Below are 15,046 nucleotides of genomic sequence, written 5' to 3' on the forward strand. Positions count from 1 at the left end.
ATAATGTAATCAAAATTTCATCAATATTTTGACTTTAAGAGTAAAGTAGTAGTAGTAACAGTAATCTAATTATTAATTAAAATTAGCATACTAATTATTTATAGGCCCCAGACAAAGTCGGTAATAAGTAGATAGGCAAATATTCCACGGAGCGTTACTAATCAAATTAATTCATACATAATGAATTTTGCGTGACAAAAAAGTGTTTAACGCGATGTTACATTAACCGTCCACTGGGTACATAAGCCGTAATCAATATCCCATTGAGTGATTCAAGCGAAGCATGGTTGTTTCATTCAAGTGTCATGGAACATAACGGCATTCAAGTAATACGAGATTCGAATATAAATGCGAGAGTATAGTGTAGGAAAATTCAGCTGAAACGGGCGCGGCGGCCAACCGGGACACACCGAGCAGTCAGTGCTCTCCCGGATTTCGTCTCGGTTACTTGTGTATACCACACGCTTGCACAATTGCATATCGCGAACTAACTTCTCCGAAGGAACAATGAGCTTCAAACGGCTCGCCACTCTTAATGCTTGCCGAACGGAAATGTGAAGTGCGAAGTGCGAAGTAGCCCTTTGTGTTGGACTGTTGCGGTGTTCGTTAGCAAACATTTATATTTGCTATTATTGCATCGGCGCTTGATGGACCAGGATTAAGCGAATATTAGGAAGCGTTTAATTTGATACGTAGACATGGGTAAATGCGCTTTATACTTTTAAAATAATGATGGTTATAAACCATCAATCATCAAAACCAATTAAATCTTATAGTTTGCAATTTTAAAAATACTTGAGATCCCATCATTCATATGGCAATTGAATATTTCCTATTTCTCTAATCATATAATATTATTAATTAATGTATCTTGTTTAGTGGCTTCCTCGGGAGCCGGAGCTCTCTAATCGAGGATTACAGAATGGATACGGGAAGGCTTTCCGCTGATTGTGGCCTCAATAATTATAGCTCTGAAGACGATTACCTATTATTGGCAAGGTTATTTTGTTTCATTAACATTTTCGCTTTAACGAAAGTGAAGACTACAAAAAAAAATTATATTGTAACTTAGATGTTATGGCCAGTTCGTGCCTTCTGCTTAAATAACTGATATGAAGTTATTATGCACTAAAATATCTCGTCAATTTTTTCTACATAATATATAATGTTAAGTTCTTTAACTAATAATTTCGCATTAATAAATTTCCCGCTCCCAAAACGACGTTCGTTTATTCTTCTAATTAAAGCAATGGTGACAATCAGAAATAAGAAATCTAAAGCCTTTGTACGGCGATGTGCTTATCCCTTAGCTAGGAGTAGGGTCCTAGCCTCTAGTTCTTACAAAATACTAAATTATTATATATATACCATATTATGTGAGAGATTTTGCAGTTTCTGTTAAAAATTACTATAACTGATAGTTACCTACTACCAATATAATCCAAGTTATACATATATGAAATTAAAGAAATGTCATTATGATGATCTCCAAATTTTTTTCTCTATCTTTAACATGCATTCTATAGGAAAGAAGTTCACTCCCACAATAGTTATAATTCTTAATACGAAAACGTTAAATTTGTCCCTAAACAATAAAATTTCAAAGAATTTGCCAATCATTCAATTGACAAAACGCTGGGTTGTTTTATTGCTTTCTTTTCGATTTCTTCCTATTATGATCTTATCTCAAAGTTTCATATTTCAAGAACAGCTCTCAAGTATTCTACTGAATGTAATTCAAGAACTTTTCAATATTGGTAACAGAATATTTTAAGAAAGCATTTTCAATGCAGTATTTTATTCTGTTTGATGGCAAAGACAAGGAGTAGGTACGTAGTAAAGTAAAAGATATATTATATAAAGGTCTGAATAGATTGAAGAAATTGGAAATGAAAGAGAAAGGAGACGTAAGAACACGAAAATGTCTCATAATAAGCGATCAATTTCAATAACGCGTCTTTTGTGATATTCTTTCACGTTCATCTCATCAAATATGTAAATAAAATAAAAGGAGAAACGTGTCATACTCAATGAATAGATCTGTTTCTTAATATACATTTATTTTTGTATTCAAATAAACAAGAATAAAAATATTTTATTAGTATATGTTACACCTACACCTTTTTTTTGGTTTGGTTTTGTTTTTATTTAACTTCCGTGATTTTTTCGTATCTTTATTTTGTACTAGAGAATTTTAATTATTTACTGAACATAAAACGAAAATAACACAAAAATCAGGTGTAGTTTTCCTCGCTTTAAGTTGAGCGTACACAAATAAACATGATGCCAGATTTTATAAGATAAAACGAGATTGAGAGGCTCTTTCATCCCATCCACGTCCCCGATTTTAGATTAGGTTATGTTAGGTTTATCGCAAACAAACACTTGAACATCATGTCTTCAAGCCTTAAGGTGCCGACATTTTTGCTGCTTCAGCAATCGCTGTTTCGTTAATTTTCTCTTGTAAGAATACAATGGCGACATCATCAAAATATACAATGGTCTAAGTTATAATGGTCATCCTACTTCATAATGAAAATGTTGCGATCCTTAAAAGTAATTAGGGATAATCTTGAATGAATGAAAGCGGATGGGCCAGTATAACTATACCTACTACATTAGAAATAAATTAAAACATTACTCGTTAAAATATAGTTATTATCATGTGAAATAGTTATATGTACCTATTACATTAATTTGAAGTCATAGTCTAGAAGTCATAATGTAATAATTTTAATAAAAGGTTTTTCTCCTTCCACATTCTCGTTGGATTACAATTTTTACAGCACATAAGATAAGCGTAGCTTATTTATGTGGCTACATAGCGATATGCTTTGCGGTATGAGTTGAATCCTAATGGGTGAGCGATTTAGCCTGCAGTTTACATTTTATGTGTTAGTAAAGCTATTTGATTGCGATTTACTGTAATGTAAATCTATTCTATGTGGATTTTCCTTTTTGTAACGTATCACAAGTACAATCCGTATTGAAATGTTGTTGAAATAACTCGTGTTGAAACACTTAAAAAATGTAGGTACCTATATTCTGCTTAAAGACAATATGAATCGTTTTCAGTGACTGTAAGTAGATAAGAATCTAATCTTAAATAGTTTATTCGTCTGGTTTAGACATGGTGCAATTTCCTTCAGAATCCGGGAATAAAAAGCGATTTTTCGCAATCAATCATTGTCTTCTTTTGCCCCAGAGGTAAATTTTCCAAATGTTCGTCCCTAAATCATCCGATAAACGAATATCTTTTAATATTAGATGTCTCCGATGGCTCTGAAAGCTACCCTGATAATACACAATTTCTGCGATGATGTTGTGGAATTTTGACCTCTTGTCTAATATTTGACATTCCAGGATTTGACCTTCCGCGTCCCTGACATGGAAGCTCGAATGGTCGTTGTTTCTTGTTTGTCAGAAGTACATAATTGTTGGTAATCGTACAATATTGTTTGCGTATCATCAATACGCAACATAAATACGAAAAAAAAAATTACTTTAAAATTTACTAACCTCATTCTTTTGAATGGCCATCGACTATTATTACTACTATCAGACAGGGTACATCTGAACAACTTTTGTTTGACTGACAATGCTACGGGGATGAAGGAACATTTTGATATAGAGAACAAAGCTGTGTGGCTATTGATTCTCATCTCTCATTTTCTTTAGTGCCTACTATGAAAGAACTTATGTTCCAAACCAATTTTATAATACCCGAATCTATAGCTCCTATTAAAATAACTTACATTAATTTTAATTCCAAATACTAAAGTGAATTTTGTGTATTGATCTTGCACATAAAAGAGTACCGTAAACGTTCGAGACCATTCGGATTCATTATCATGGAAAATTTGTACATGTGCGGTAAAACGCAAAAACTGACTATGTTTTATGAAGCAGAAATAAAAAATATACTCATTCCTATATAGAACTTCGTTCGGAACTACGCGGCAAGAAACATTTCCTGTTGGCATTCCACTTCACTTCCAGGATATTTATGGCTGCGAGTGCATTGTACAGAGTTACAAGCCTTTTATGTGTTCATGACAAAAAAAAACTATGCTTTATGTGCGTGCCAAATAGGTTATTGGTATCAAAATTTTAGGGAATGTACTGTTTGAAGAAACTGTAACATAACATAAAACTACTAGATTTAAATTTTGAGTGAAATAAGATTCACACATCCCACATCCGTATTATCATAAAACAAAATTGGGCTTATAAAAAGTATGTACTTACCAAAGTACCTATGAGTTTAGCTTTGAATGATTACTTACATTTGTATGGGTACGGAACATTAATTCCAAATGTAATGTCTACGTTATTGTTAGAATTAACTGTAAATGTAACCCACATTCGAATTAAGGTTAGAAAACCTGATCCTGCCGCTTAGTTCGTGAACAATTTTCTACTTGAGAGCTAGTAGAACTAATCTCGGTGGGTAATCATACTGTTATAACCAATTTTACGCTTGAAGAACGTGACACTTGTTAAAAAATATAGCGATTCTGCGGGAAAACAGACCATGAAAGATTCAATTATTTAAAAAAAGAGAGAAATAAATGTCTTTTAGAGGTTAAAGAAATGAGAAACTCCCGTAATAAAACAATTGCGCTCGCAATCTTCTAATTAAGTATAACTTTAAGTTACAATGTCTTGGAGGGTTTACAGAGTTATCAAAAAAAACAACAAAATTAACCACGAGAATACCAGATGTTTTACGTTCCAGAGTTAATGTAATTATAAAAGTAGGCTCTACAAAACTGACTTAATTAGATTTGACGCTTCAGCGAAAACATCTTTTTTGTGCAGTTATCTAAACGCGTTCTTTTGAACAACCTGCAAAAAGTACCTATCTTATTCATTTATGCAGTAAGATCTTTCGAGGGACTAGCCCCTCGATTTTACAATAAGTTAAGTGAAAAACATAAAGTTAAAGCTCTCAATAGGCATATATTCAAAAAACGGTTCTAACCTGGCTTAAAAATTATGACTATGACAGTCTTGAAAATTTAATTCGTATTTAGATCACTATAATAAATACTCTCACACACGTTCACACACACACACACACACACACAAACATACGCACACACACACACACACACACACACACACACACACAGGCACACGCACATAAACACATTCATACTTATACATCATACACACCCTGTTTGTTTTTGGACTTTGGATTAGCTTTTTCTTAATTTCTTAAATTTATGTGTCTCTCTTTTTTTAATTCATGCACCCTTGCAATCAATCCTAGGGAAGGAACAGGTCCCCTTAATACAGGTTATACCTAGTAAGGGGGCCTGAACCCCAATCTATTGTAAGTTGTAACTTAATGTATGAATTCAAATAAAGATTTTTTTTATTTTATTTATTCATCAAAAATGCTTGTCGAATTGCGGTCTAAATTTAGACCTTAGTGTATTCTGTGGCACTATGCAGTTATGCCGTGTACTAATTGGCTTTTAATAATAATTTATACAATATATGTATACATAAAAATTAATTAAATGAACATGGTAATACAGATTTTTGAACAATACAACAAACATAATGGGCCAACTAGAGCGTTTTAAAAATCTCTACGTATTTTATTCAGCATTTAAACTTTTTATCAACATTGAATTTAATAATTAACTCAATTTGTATACCCTGAAAGCTATTTTCTTATAATTTGATGGTATTATCTATAGAACCTAAAAATACTACTAAAAAGAACAATTACTAGCCATATCCATCACTTGGACCAAAATTTAGAACTTTCGAGAGGCTTGTTAATAGTGCTCGAACTCCACTTACTTGCGGTTAATTAGGGTAGACGTGCAACTTATATACATTCTAAGTCATAATATAATCATAGTCTCGTCAATATTAAGGCAAATTTAACTTTTCAATTTGCATAAAAAGTGATCGAAAATAAACTTAGAAACATAGTAAGATGTAAATTATCAATATATGAAATTGTATTTTTGAAAGTTTTAATTATTGAATATCACCTTCTTTATTTTATCAGTTTTAATGTATACAATAGACTAGGCGAGCATAAGAGCATACGAGAGCTAGAATAGCAGTTTAAACAGACGGCACGAACGATCGTTTCTCTTTATTTTGAGTGATCCTCGTCGCCTACTTTACACTCACAACAGGGGTATGGTGAGTGCGTTATACCAGTCTTTGTGTGCTCTTTTTTGAAGGTCCTTGAAGGGTAACTGCTTGGACATATTGCATAACTTTGCTGATTTCAAATATTTAGCAGTAGGAGCTTCTTTTAATGTGCAATGTTCTAAGATCACAAGCTGTATATAGGTGGAAGGGATAAGGTTTGATTTTACCTATAAACAATTTAGACTCAATATACTTAAGCCAATATAATAATCTTCTCTACAGAGAAACTAACTATAGAAAATGCATTTCTAAGTGATAATGTATTAATTCAATTTTAATAAATTCTCTAAGAATCCCACATGTAACATGTTCATAGTCAAGATGTGATTTGAGTTGAATAATTATTATCATCAAAAAATCATAACATGTATCGTTTTTCTACATTGCAATATAACTCAAAGAGAAAATATGACTTCCAAAAGATATAAGGAAGTAGTCAATATATATACCGGTCCTTAATAAATTTAGCGCTGGTTTTCCAAGAGTATGTCAGGCCATTTCGTCGGCCTTACGCTGCTAGTACGGGTTAATGGCTCCCAGGGCAGTAGATAGGTGTTTGGGAATATTCGCATTTCGTTTCTCCTTGATATTATTCAGAATTTTGTTTCAAAAATTTGTAAATTAAGTATAGGAGTTAGCGCTATAAAATATACATTCAAATATTTTTTTGATTTTGAATTTCAAAAACGTATGTAGAGCAGTACAAAAAAAGTTTTCTAATTATATTAAATTGAACGTTTATCATATAAGCTTTTACCAAAGTTTGTTTCTTTAGTTACGATACAATAGAGAAAAACATAATTTATCGAAGTGCACAAAGAACAAGTTCTAAAACGGAGACATTATTTAAAATTTAAATATTTTACGAATGAGTTCCTTCGCATATTTCATTTCTCTCACAAAGGTTTCCCGCAGCATTACCTTGCTAAAGTTCATAACGTAAAACTTTTCACTAGTTCAATCGTAGTAATTTATGACCTGACGGATTCCCATATTTTAACATACGGTATTAAGTTCCTATGCGTAATATTATATTAAAAGACGAGTAAAATCGCTTCTGTTTAGACAACTAGAAAACAGTTAACTGCTATTTGATGTAACAAATTCTACAAACTGCTGCTCTACTGAAAAAACTGAAAAGATTACGTTTACTTTTCAATGTAATTGAAGATTTTCTGCTTATAAGTTATTGCTTTGTATTAATATTAATACGTACTGCACTTTATTGTTCCTTAAGACGTGACATAAGGCTCTACAATTCCAGTGAATTCAAGTATTTCTACAGCGAAGGAAACAAAACGGCGCGGGTCATTAGTTGCAATATGAGTATGTTTCAAATGTCGCAAGCGACGCCTCCCTGATTGCATTCAAGTTCCATTCCAGATCTTCAAAGCTGCACTTTCCGCCTTAACTGTACATTTGTATGCATTCAACACAAGCCACAAAGCCCGTAATAAACGACCTCCAGCCCCGAGCACGAAACTTTCTAGATTTATTTGATCATCCGTTCCATCGCTCAATGTTCTGAAGTTCCACTTATTTTATTGCGTTTACTATAATATCTTGTTAAACAGGAACTTTATAAATATTGAATAACTTTCAGTAACAAAATATCTAATCAAAAGTTTTATTTATCGACTAATATAAACATGAAACTTTGGCTTTTGTTCTTTTATAAGAGTTTATAATATTATATAATTAATAATACAATAATATTCAGTAGGATTTGAATTCTTATTAAAAAATCTATTATAATGTAAATTTATTGTATCTAGGTAGGCACTCTTTTATATTTCTCTGAAGCAGATATGAAAACGACTATATATAATCTTTACATTTTCAAATAGAAAAACCCTTTTAAAATAATTTAACTACGTTTAATAGATAATCGGTGAATACAATATTTTAATATTAAATCTTAAATTCTATTGTGTTTGTGCACCTTAATTCAAAGCTAAATCTATTCACTTTCGCTAATAAATTTCAAGTGTCATTAATCTTTCGACTTAATTGTATTCCAAGTTACGCCAAACAAAAGCCAATAGTCTTAATGTACCTACATTATATAAATAGGTTCTGTTTCCAGGCATGCATTGTTTAAAAGGGTTTCATTCATGGGAACTTATTTCAACAAATATTAATTAATATAGAAATGTTGTAAAAAACAGCACTGTGCAAGCTAAAATTCAATTATGGACCTTTAAATGTCACACTGTGTTATGGTCACAACATATTCGTGAACAACAAAAGCTATATGAAGTACTATAAACCACAAAGGATTTTGCTACGTGACAACAAGCTTCAAATTTCAAGTGCTCGACTTGAGCACCTATTTATTCTGTGACTTAAGCCCAATGCCGTACTCAATGAATTCTTGTACATAATAAACAAAATAAAAGGCCTTTTATAAGCTCTCTCAAATAATAACCACTTTTATATATGTACCCAAATATGAATTCTTAAGAAAAGCGAATTAACCACAAGTACATCATTAGCATAGAATACCATTACCATTTTTGTACAATAGATAGGTAAATATTACTTGTTATCATCACTACATAACAGTCATCACTGTAGGTATAACACAAAGTACCCCAAGCCAGCAGTCAAACTAAACTCTTACACCACTGGACATAAGTATTTTATTAAATAGACATATTCCAAGAAAGATTAGTAAATTAAGATTGGATATGATTATGTCAAGTGGTTAGTGATAATTGTGACAATCCGAACTGTAGCCATAATTGGAAAATAATGCGCAAGATATTACTTCTGAATTTAGTCCAATCACCCCTCATCAATCATTTTCCTATGAAAAACATTTCATTTCGTCGTGTCATATTCTACGCGTTATAAAATAATGTAATATCAATTATCTTAACTATATTTATAGGAGCCGCTTTTCAGTGTCAAGTTATTTATTTGCAGTTATTCTGCACTTCCGACCTTTATGGAACCTATTTTGTATGCATAAAACGTATCTCTACACGTTCCACAAAGCCTGTTAAAAACCTCTCCTACCCTTGAACAAGAGACGCGATTTATTTCTTTATCCGTGACATCGTTGTTACTTTATATTATCTACCATTTTAACTATGTCCTATTTTACTGTTAACAATATTTCGAATATTTCAGCAAATCGACTTTCACTCAATAACAGTTAATGTATTGAAAACGAACACTCGTAATGTGATACAAAGTGTACCTACAGTATTTACGGCCTATTATACTTACATAAATTTTAGTTATCCAGTTTCAGCACAGTATCCGCCACTGAATGACAGCTATCTTTGACATGAATAAATAATTTAATAACATATGTACATAAATATTAAAATTTTTCGTTAGTCAAATACCTCATTCAACAATAAAATTTAGTCTAGACACTTCGTCCTTCACACACATGAGGCATAATCGTTTATTCTTCATGGCGCCTTATAAGAAAATATATTCTTTATTTATATTTTGTCTTTATTTTGTCATATACTCAGCGCTATCTGAATAATTAATCTATTCACTTTCCCTTTTCACTGCTGTCGAATATATCTTGCTAAGCTTTAGCCAATATACAAAGCAATTTACCAATCGGTTTTTTTATGTTTAAGCCAGGGCATGTTTTTATCGGACATCGACTTAGAGGAGCTATAAAAGTATAAAGATAACATAATATAGATTCAGCACCTCGGGGTTTTCTTGTGCATAATATAATCATAAAATCTTGATCTCTCTGTCTTACATACACAATTTTCATTAAATACTCATTGAAATATGTCTAGTAACCATTGTACTTACACATTATAATCTTTTAATTTGTATTTGTAATATAAAAATATTTAAAACTTTCATAACTTTGAAATTGAGTTGAATGTTTGAATATTAAATGTAATGAAGCATGTGCTTTATTTATAATATTTTATCTACAAGCAAACTTTTCTTTACAGGTTTCGAGACAAGACAGCAAACGCTGTAATCTGGGAAGATCTCCGCGGGATTTGTATTTTCCTCTGAAAATAACGCCTTTGAATTTAAAAATGGCGGTTGTAGTCGGTAAGTACAAAAGGGGAAACTTCGAATAGCGAAAATAAAACGGCCTAAAATTCTGAAATGACTGCACATTTTTGAATATCTGTATTGAATACTTGAATAGTATTCTGTTTTCTTTTCAATATGAATAGTTAATATTTTCTGTGATGAATGATTATGTAGATATGATTCGTTATTTTACCTACTTACTTTTCGCAATTACCTTAATGATATAGCTCTTCTATGGATTTACTCTAGGTATTGCAGTTTACGGTTTTTAAAAAAGAAACTATTAAATCGAAGAGAATCCATTTGTATTTTATATTAAAAAAGATTTGTTTTAAGAAAATCGTAATCGTAACGGCCTTGTTAAAGCTGCATGAAAAATTGAATGAGAATTTAAATATCTTGAAAGCTTAAGATTAACCAGATTATACCATTTCAATTACGAGTTAAGTCGGGGACTCTTGTTGCTCATTACATGATATCCTGGTAATAATTCGAGCATGAATTTATACGTTATACATACTGTATCGAATTCACTTTGACGACACCGTGTCAATAGTAGCGTCAAAAGCCGCGCCGCAAATTACTCCATTAATATTCTATGTTAGTTTCATCCAAAGGTAGTAGTGAAGTTATATGGTTCGTGTATGTACAAGCTATTCGTTTCGGAGTTCGAATTAAACGCACCAGTGAGCAAAAATGCTGTTGGAAATATTTGATCAACTCATTGTGGGTTAAAGGGTTTACATACGGCTTAAACGGTTCATCTATATCTATAATATTGTATCTACTAAAATACAAAATTGTTTGTTATGTGAAATTTGAATAAAATGAATGCTAAGATTTGTTGAACATTATAATACATATATACGTATTTTTTGGAAGATTTTTTTTATATATGTACTTACGTATTATTGTAGGTAGAACATATAAAAAATTAATAGAACACAAAATTTTTACCTTGTTGTGTATATTTTAATACAAAGCTTTTTCTGTGAGTACATACTTAAATCCAAACAAGTTTGAAAAACAACAGTATCTTACTCTGTATTTGTTAACTCTATGCGAAGTAGAAATTGTATTTTAGCATAAAGTTTACAATATTGTTCTTCACGAACGAACCTTCCATTTATTTTCAAATATAATTTCGTGATAACACTTAAACTGGTTTCATTGTTATGAAACTGAAGGCCCCGGCTCAATAATGCATGTTTTAATTGTTCACTAAAACAATCCAGTTCTGAAACACAATTAGGGCATGATTCGAATTTTAGGCAATGAACATTGAATGTTGTTCAATAAGTTACGTTGAACTCATATTAGCGAAATATCCAACGTAGTTGAATTGCTTATTTCGAAATGTGTATATAAAATAAGGTAACTTCATAGGTACCTTTTTTATTGTATTATATAGTTACGACAATGAGTACAATTTTAACGATCACCTTGAGTGTATCATGGTGCATGATTTTCAGCGGTCAATGGTAAAAATATTAGTAGTTATTTATATTGAAATCATCACTTACAAAAATTACCACCGTATATAGTTATTTTTTTTTTTAATTTCATACAATATTTATTGATTCAGGTCGAATATATCTGCGGACGGGCGCAGTGCTCGTTCTGGCGGGCAGCGCGTCTGGAAGGGTCGCGGGCAAGATGGGCGGCTACTCGAATAAAATGGGAGGTTTGTAAAAATATGCTTTATAATCAACTAGCTTTCCGCCTGCGGCTTCGCCCGCGTTTTCAAAAAAAAACCCGCATAGTTCCCGTTCCCGTGGGATTTCCGGGATAAAACCTAGCCTATGTCACTCAGAAATGATGTAGCTTTCCAACAGTGAAAGAATTTTTCAAATCTGCCAAGTAGTTTCGGAGCCTATTCAATTCATACAAACAAACAAACAAACAAAAAATCAAACCTTTCCTCTTTATAATATTTGTATAGATAACAGGTAAACATATTTTTTTAATTTAAAAATACACTCGAAATATTAATTATAGTCCACATTTTTTACTTATACCTTTTTCATACAAATATGTTACACGATATTATTTAAACCTAAATAACATATGTATTACTTTTTAGGAAAGTCTACCAGTGGTATCAACGAGGAAATAATCTGGATTAGCATAAGCATGGCCATCGCGATCGCCGTTCTCATTGCCATCGCTCTGTGCTACATCCTCAAAGAGAAATGCACGAAACGCCAAGCCTACAAAGAACAATCATGACGATACAAAGAGGAGTTTGCTAGGCATGCTCTAACAGACTCCTATGACGATTTTGAATTCCCAGCATATACACTCTACCCTCAATATTCCCCAGACGGCACAGAATATTACTACAACTTCCACCGTTTCTCCTACTTAAAAAATTCATTCAAATTACCGCCCAAAGATTATCCTTCCAACGGCCGCGAAGATATTTATATCAATGCGTGATAAGGATAGTTATAATAATTTAAACAATTCAACTATTTACCGATATGTGTATCCTACCTAGATGTGTGTTTAGATTGTAAACAACGAGGTAGACAAAAGAATTTTAATGAAAAGAATTTATGTAAGGTATCTTAAACGTTCATTCATAATAAATAATATTTATATAATAATAAAAGGCAAATTTAAACAACTGTGATAAAAGATACGGAAAGCGGGGTCAACTCTTTCGATTCTTGAAAATTATTCTATGCCTGTCTCTTATTTCGATACTGTCTCTAAGTAAAATTATAATAAATTATATTGTAAATAGTTTAACCAATTTAGATTAAGTAGAGTAAGAAAAATACTATAATGATAGGCAATTTTATCGCACAACTGCCTTCTTGCCAAAATGCGAACAAATTGTTTTGGGCATTGCGCCTGACAGAGACATACTATTGTATAAATTACTATTTTTCTTTTAGAATAAGTGCATTTGTAAATAAATAGCAGAATAATTGAACTATTATATTGTCTGGCTAAAATAATTAAACGAAATAATGTTGGTTAAACTAAAATTCTTATTTGGTTTATTATGCATGAAATTTATTTTTAGAATGTGTGTTACTTTGAATGTGTACATATATTATATGAATACTTTAAAAAATCACATTTGTGTTTATCTCTTAAAACCCCTTTTATCATGTCACCTTTCTATTATCACAATATATTTTCATAAATTATTGGTAAACTAATCTAAATATTTGAAATAACATCGAATGATCGAGCTGTGCGATCGATCTCAAAATATTAACATATATTTTGCCATAAATTTGACTAAACTTTACAGACCTACCAAGTTTAGTTTTAATTGTTAAGACTGTTGATGTGCCAGTAAGTGAATGAAGAAACAAAAAAAGTATTTTATAGGTCGTGATCTCAATTTACAATTTCTACGCGCTTGTAGAGCAATCCAGAAAATACTTTAACAACTTATACTAAATGCGGATACTGTCTCTTGAGCTGACGGAGATTTGCAATAGATGTGATTTATTCCTTACGCTATTTACATTCTAGAATCTAGGGTATAACATCGTGGATCTCACCAGAACTTGGATATTTGTTGTAAACTCCACATTGTTTGGTTTTGTAAAACGATATCAATCGTTGTTCATATGTATTTGTAGTAAAATTGCTTTTGGGAGATTTAAGGTAGTATAGAAGATAATATTAGGTATTATGAATATTAGGTATTAGGTAGATTGAATTTAATTTAGAGTTGGTGTAGTACACTATGTAGATAGACAACTGAAAAATAATGATGTGCGAAAGTTTTGGTGAATACCATGACTAAATATAATACAAGAAATAACAGTTTTTAAATATTACAACAGGGTAAAGATAATAAAGCGTCTTAAAACTTGTCTGTTCGAGATATGAATAATGAGGAAATTATTTTAGATCATATATTTCTACAGTTCTAAGAGCCAAAATCACGGTATCGGCGTCGGTTACCTATCTTAATCTCGAATTTTAATATTCCGAATATCATAATCCAGAAAACGTTTGGACATTTTTTCATAACCCCGAATTTTAAAATTTCGAAGTTTTGTTTGCCATATAATCGCAACTCCGAATTTCATTTGCCCATTTCTTTATTTGTACGACGTTTTACAATCCAGATGAATGAGTTCCAGATATACAAAATCTAAATGCACAAAATCCAGATGACCGTAATCCATATGCACGAAAGCCAGATTTTTAAAACACAAATTTTTGAAATACAGTTAATTGATATCCAGACAAACAATGTCCAGATTTTTGAAATTCAAATATACGATATCCAGCAAAACGTAATCCTTCCAGGGGGACGCAGCACGAACCTAACCTAACCTTCTGAATAGATTTTAACACTTTAACCTTTCTGTAATGGGCAAGTAAAACAATAGCGAGTCGGTTCTGGCACTCGCCGGCCGCTGCCACGGCACGCTCGCTTCGCTCGCTCGGCTCGTGCATGGGGGGTCACAGTTCAAACCTAACCTAACCTACTGAGTCGACTTTGACACTAAAACCGGTATGTAATGGACAAGTAAAACAATAAATTTACTTACTGACAATGTTTATTTTCAGTCGATAGTAAAGGTATAATCACGATTGTATGGAAATCAAATAAAAAGATTATGAAAATCTGGCAATAGTTTATCTGTTATACGATTATATGGGAACCAAATAAAAAGATTATGAAAATTTGGCAATAGTTTATTTGGAAAATGGTACGATGGGAAACAAAAAAAAGTATTCTGAGAATCTGGTATAATGAGATCTGTATTATGAGAATACGGGAAACAAAAAAATACTTTTTAAAAATCTGGTTTTGGTGCATCTGGAAATTGATTCATCTGGGAAATTAAAA

The 15,046-nt window shown here is 31.8% G+C and overlaps 1 protein-coding gene across 1 annotated transcript; it reads left to right on the forward strand.

Moving 5' to 3' along the window:
• Positions 1–433: 433 nt before the first annotated feature.
• LOC149906622 (uncharacterized) lies at positions 434–13,251 on the forward strand. The gene is made up of 4 exons (XM_090104686.1): positions 434–702; positions 10,125–10,230; positions 11,801–11,899; positions 12,299–13,251. Exons 2-4 carry the CDS (start codon positions 10,215–10,217, stop codon positions 12,442–12,444), a joined length of 261 nt encoding a protein of 86 aa, XP_089960812.1. The 5' UTR covers positions 434–702; positions 10,125–10,214; the 3' UTR covers positions 12,445–13,251.
• The last annotated feature ends 1,795 nt before the right edge of the window (positions 13,252–15,046 follow it).

Source organism: Colias eurytheme, chromosome 8 (genome assembly GCF_061535395.1).
Source record: "Colias eurytheme isolate Ceu_HAF_F1 chromosome 8, ilColEury1 Martin Lab GWU primary, whole genome shotgun sequence".
In the NCBI taxonomy this organism is placed as follows: Eukaryota; Metazoa; Arthropoda; class Insecta; order Lepidoptera; family Pieridae; genus Colias; species Colias eurytheme.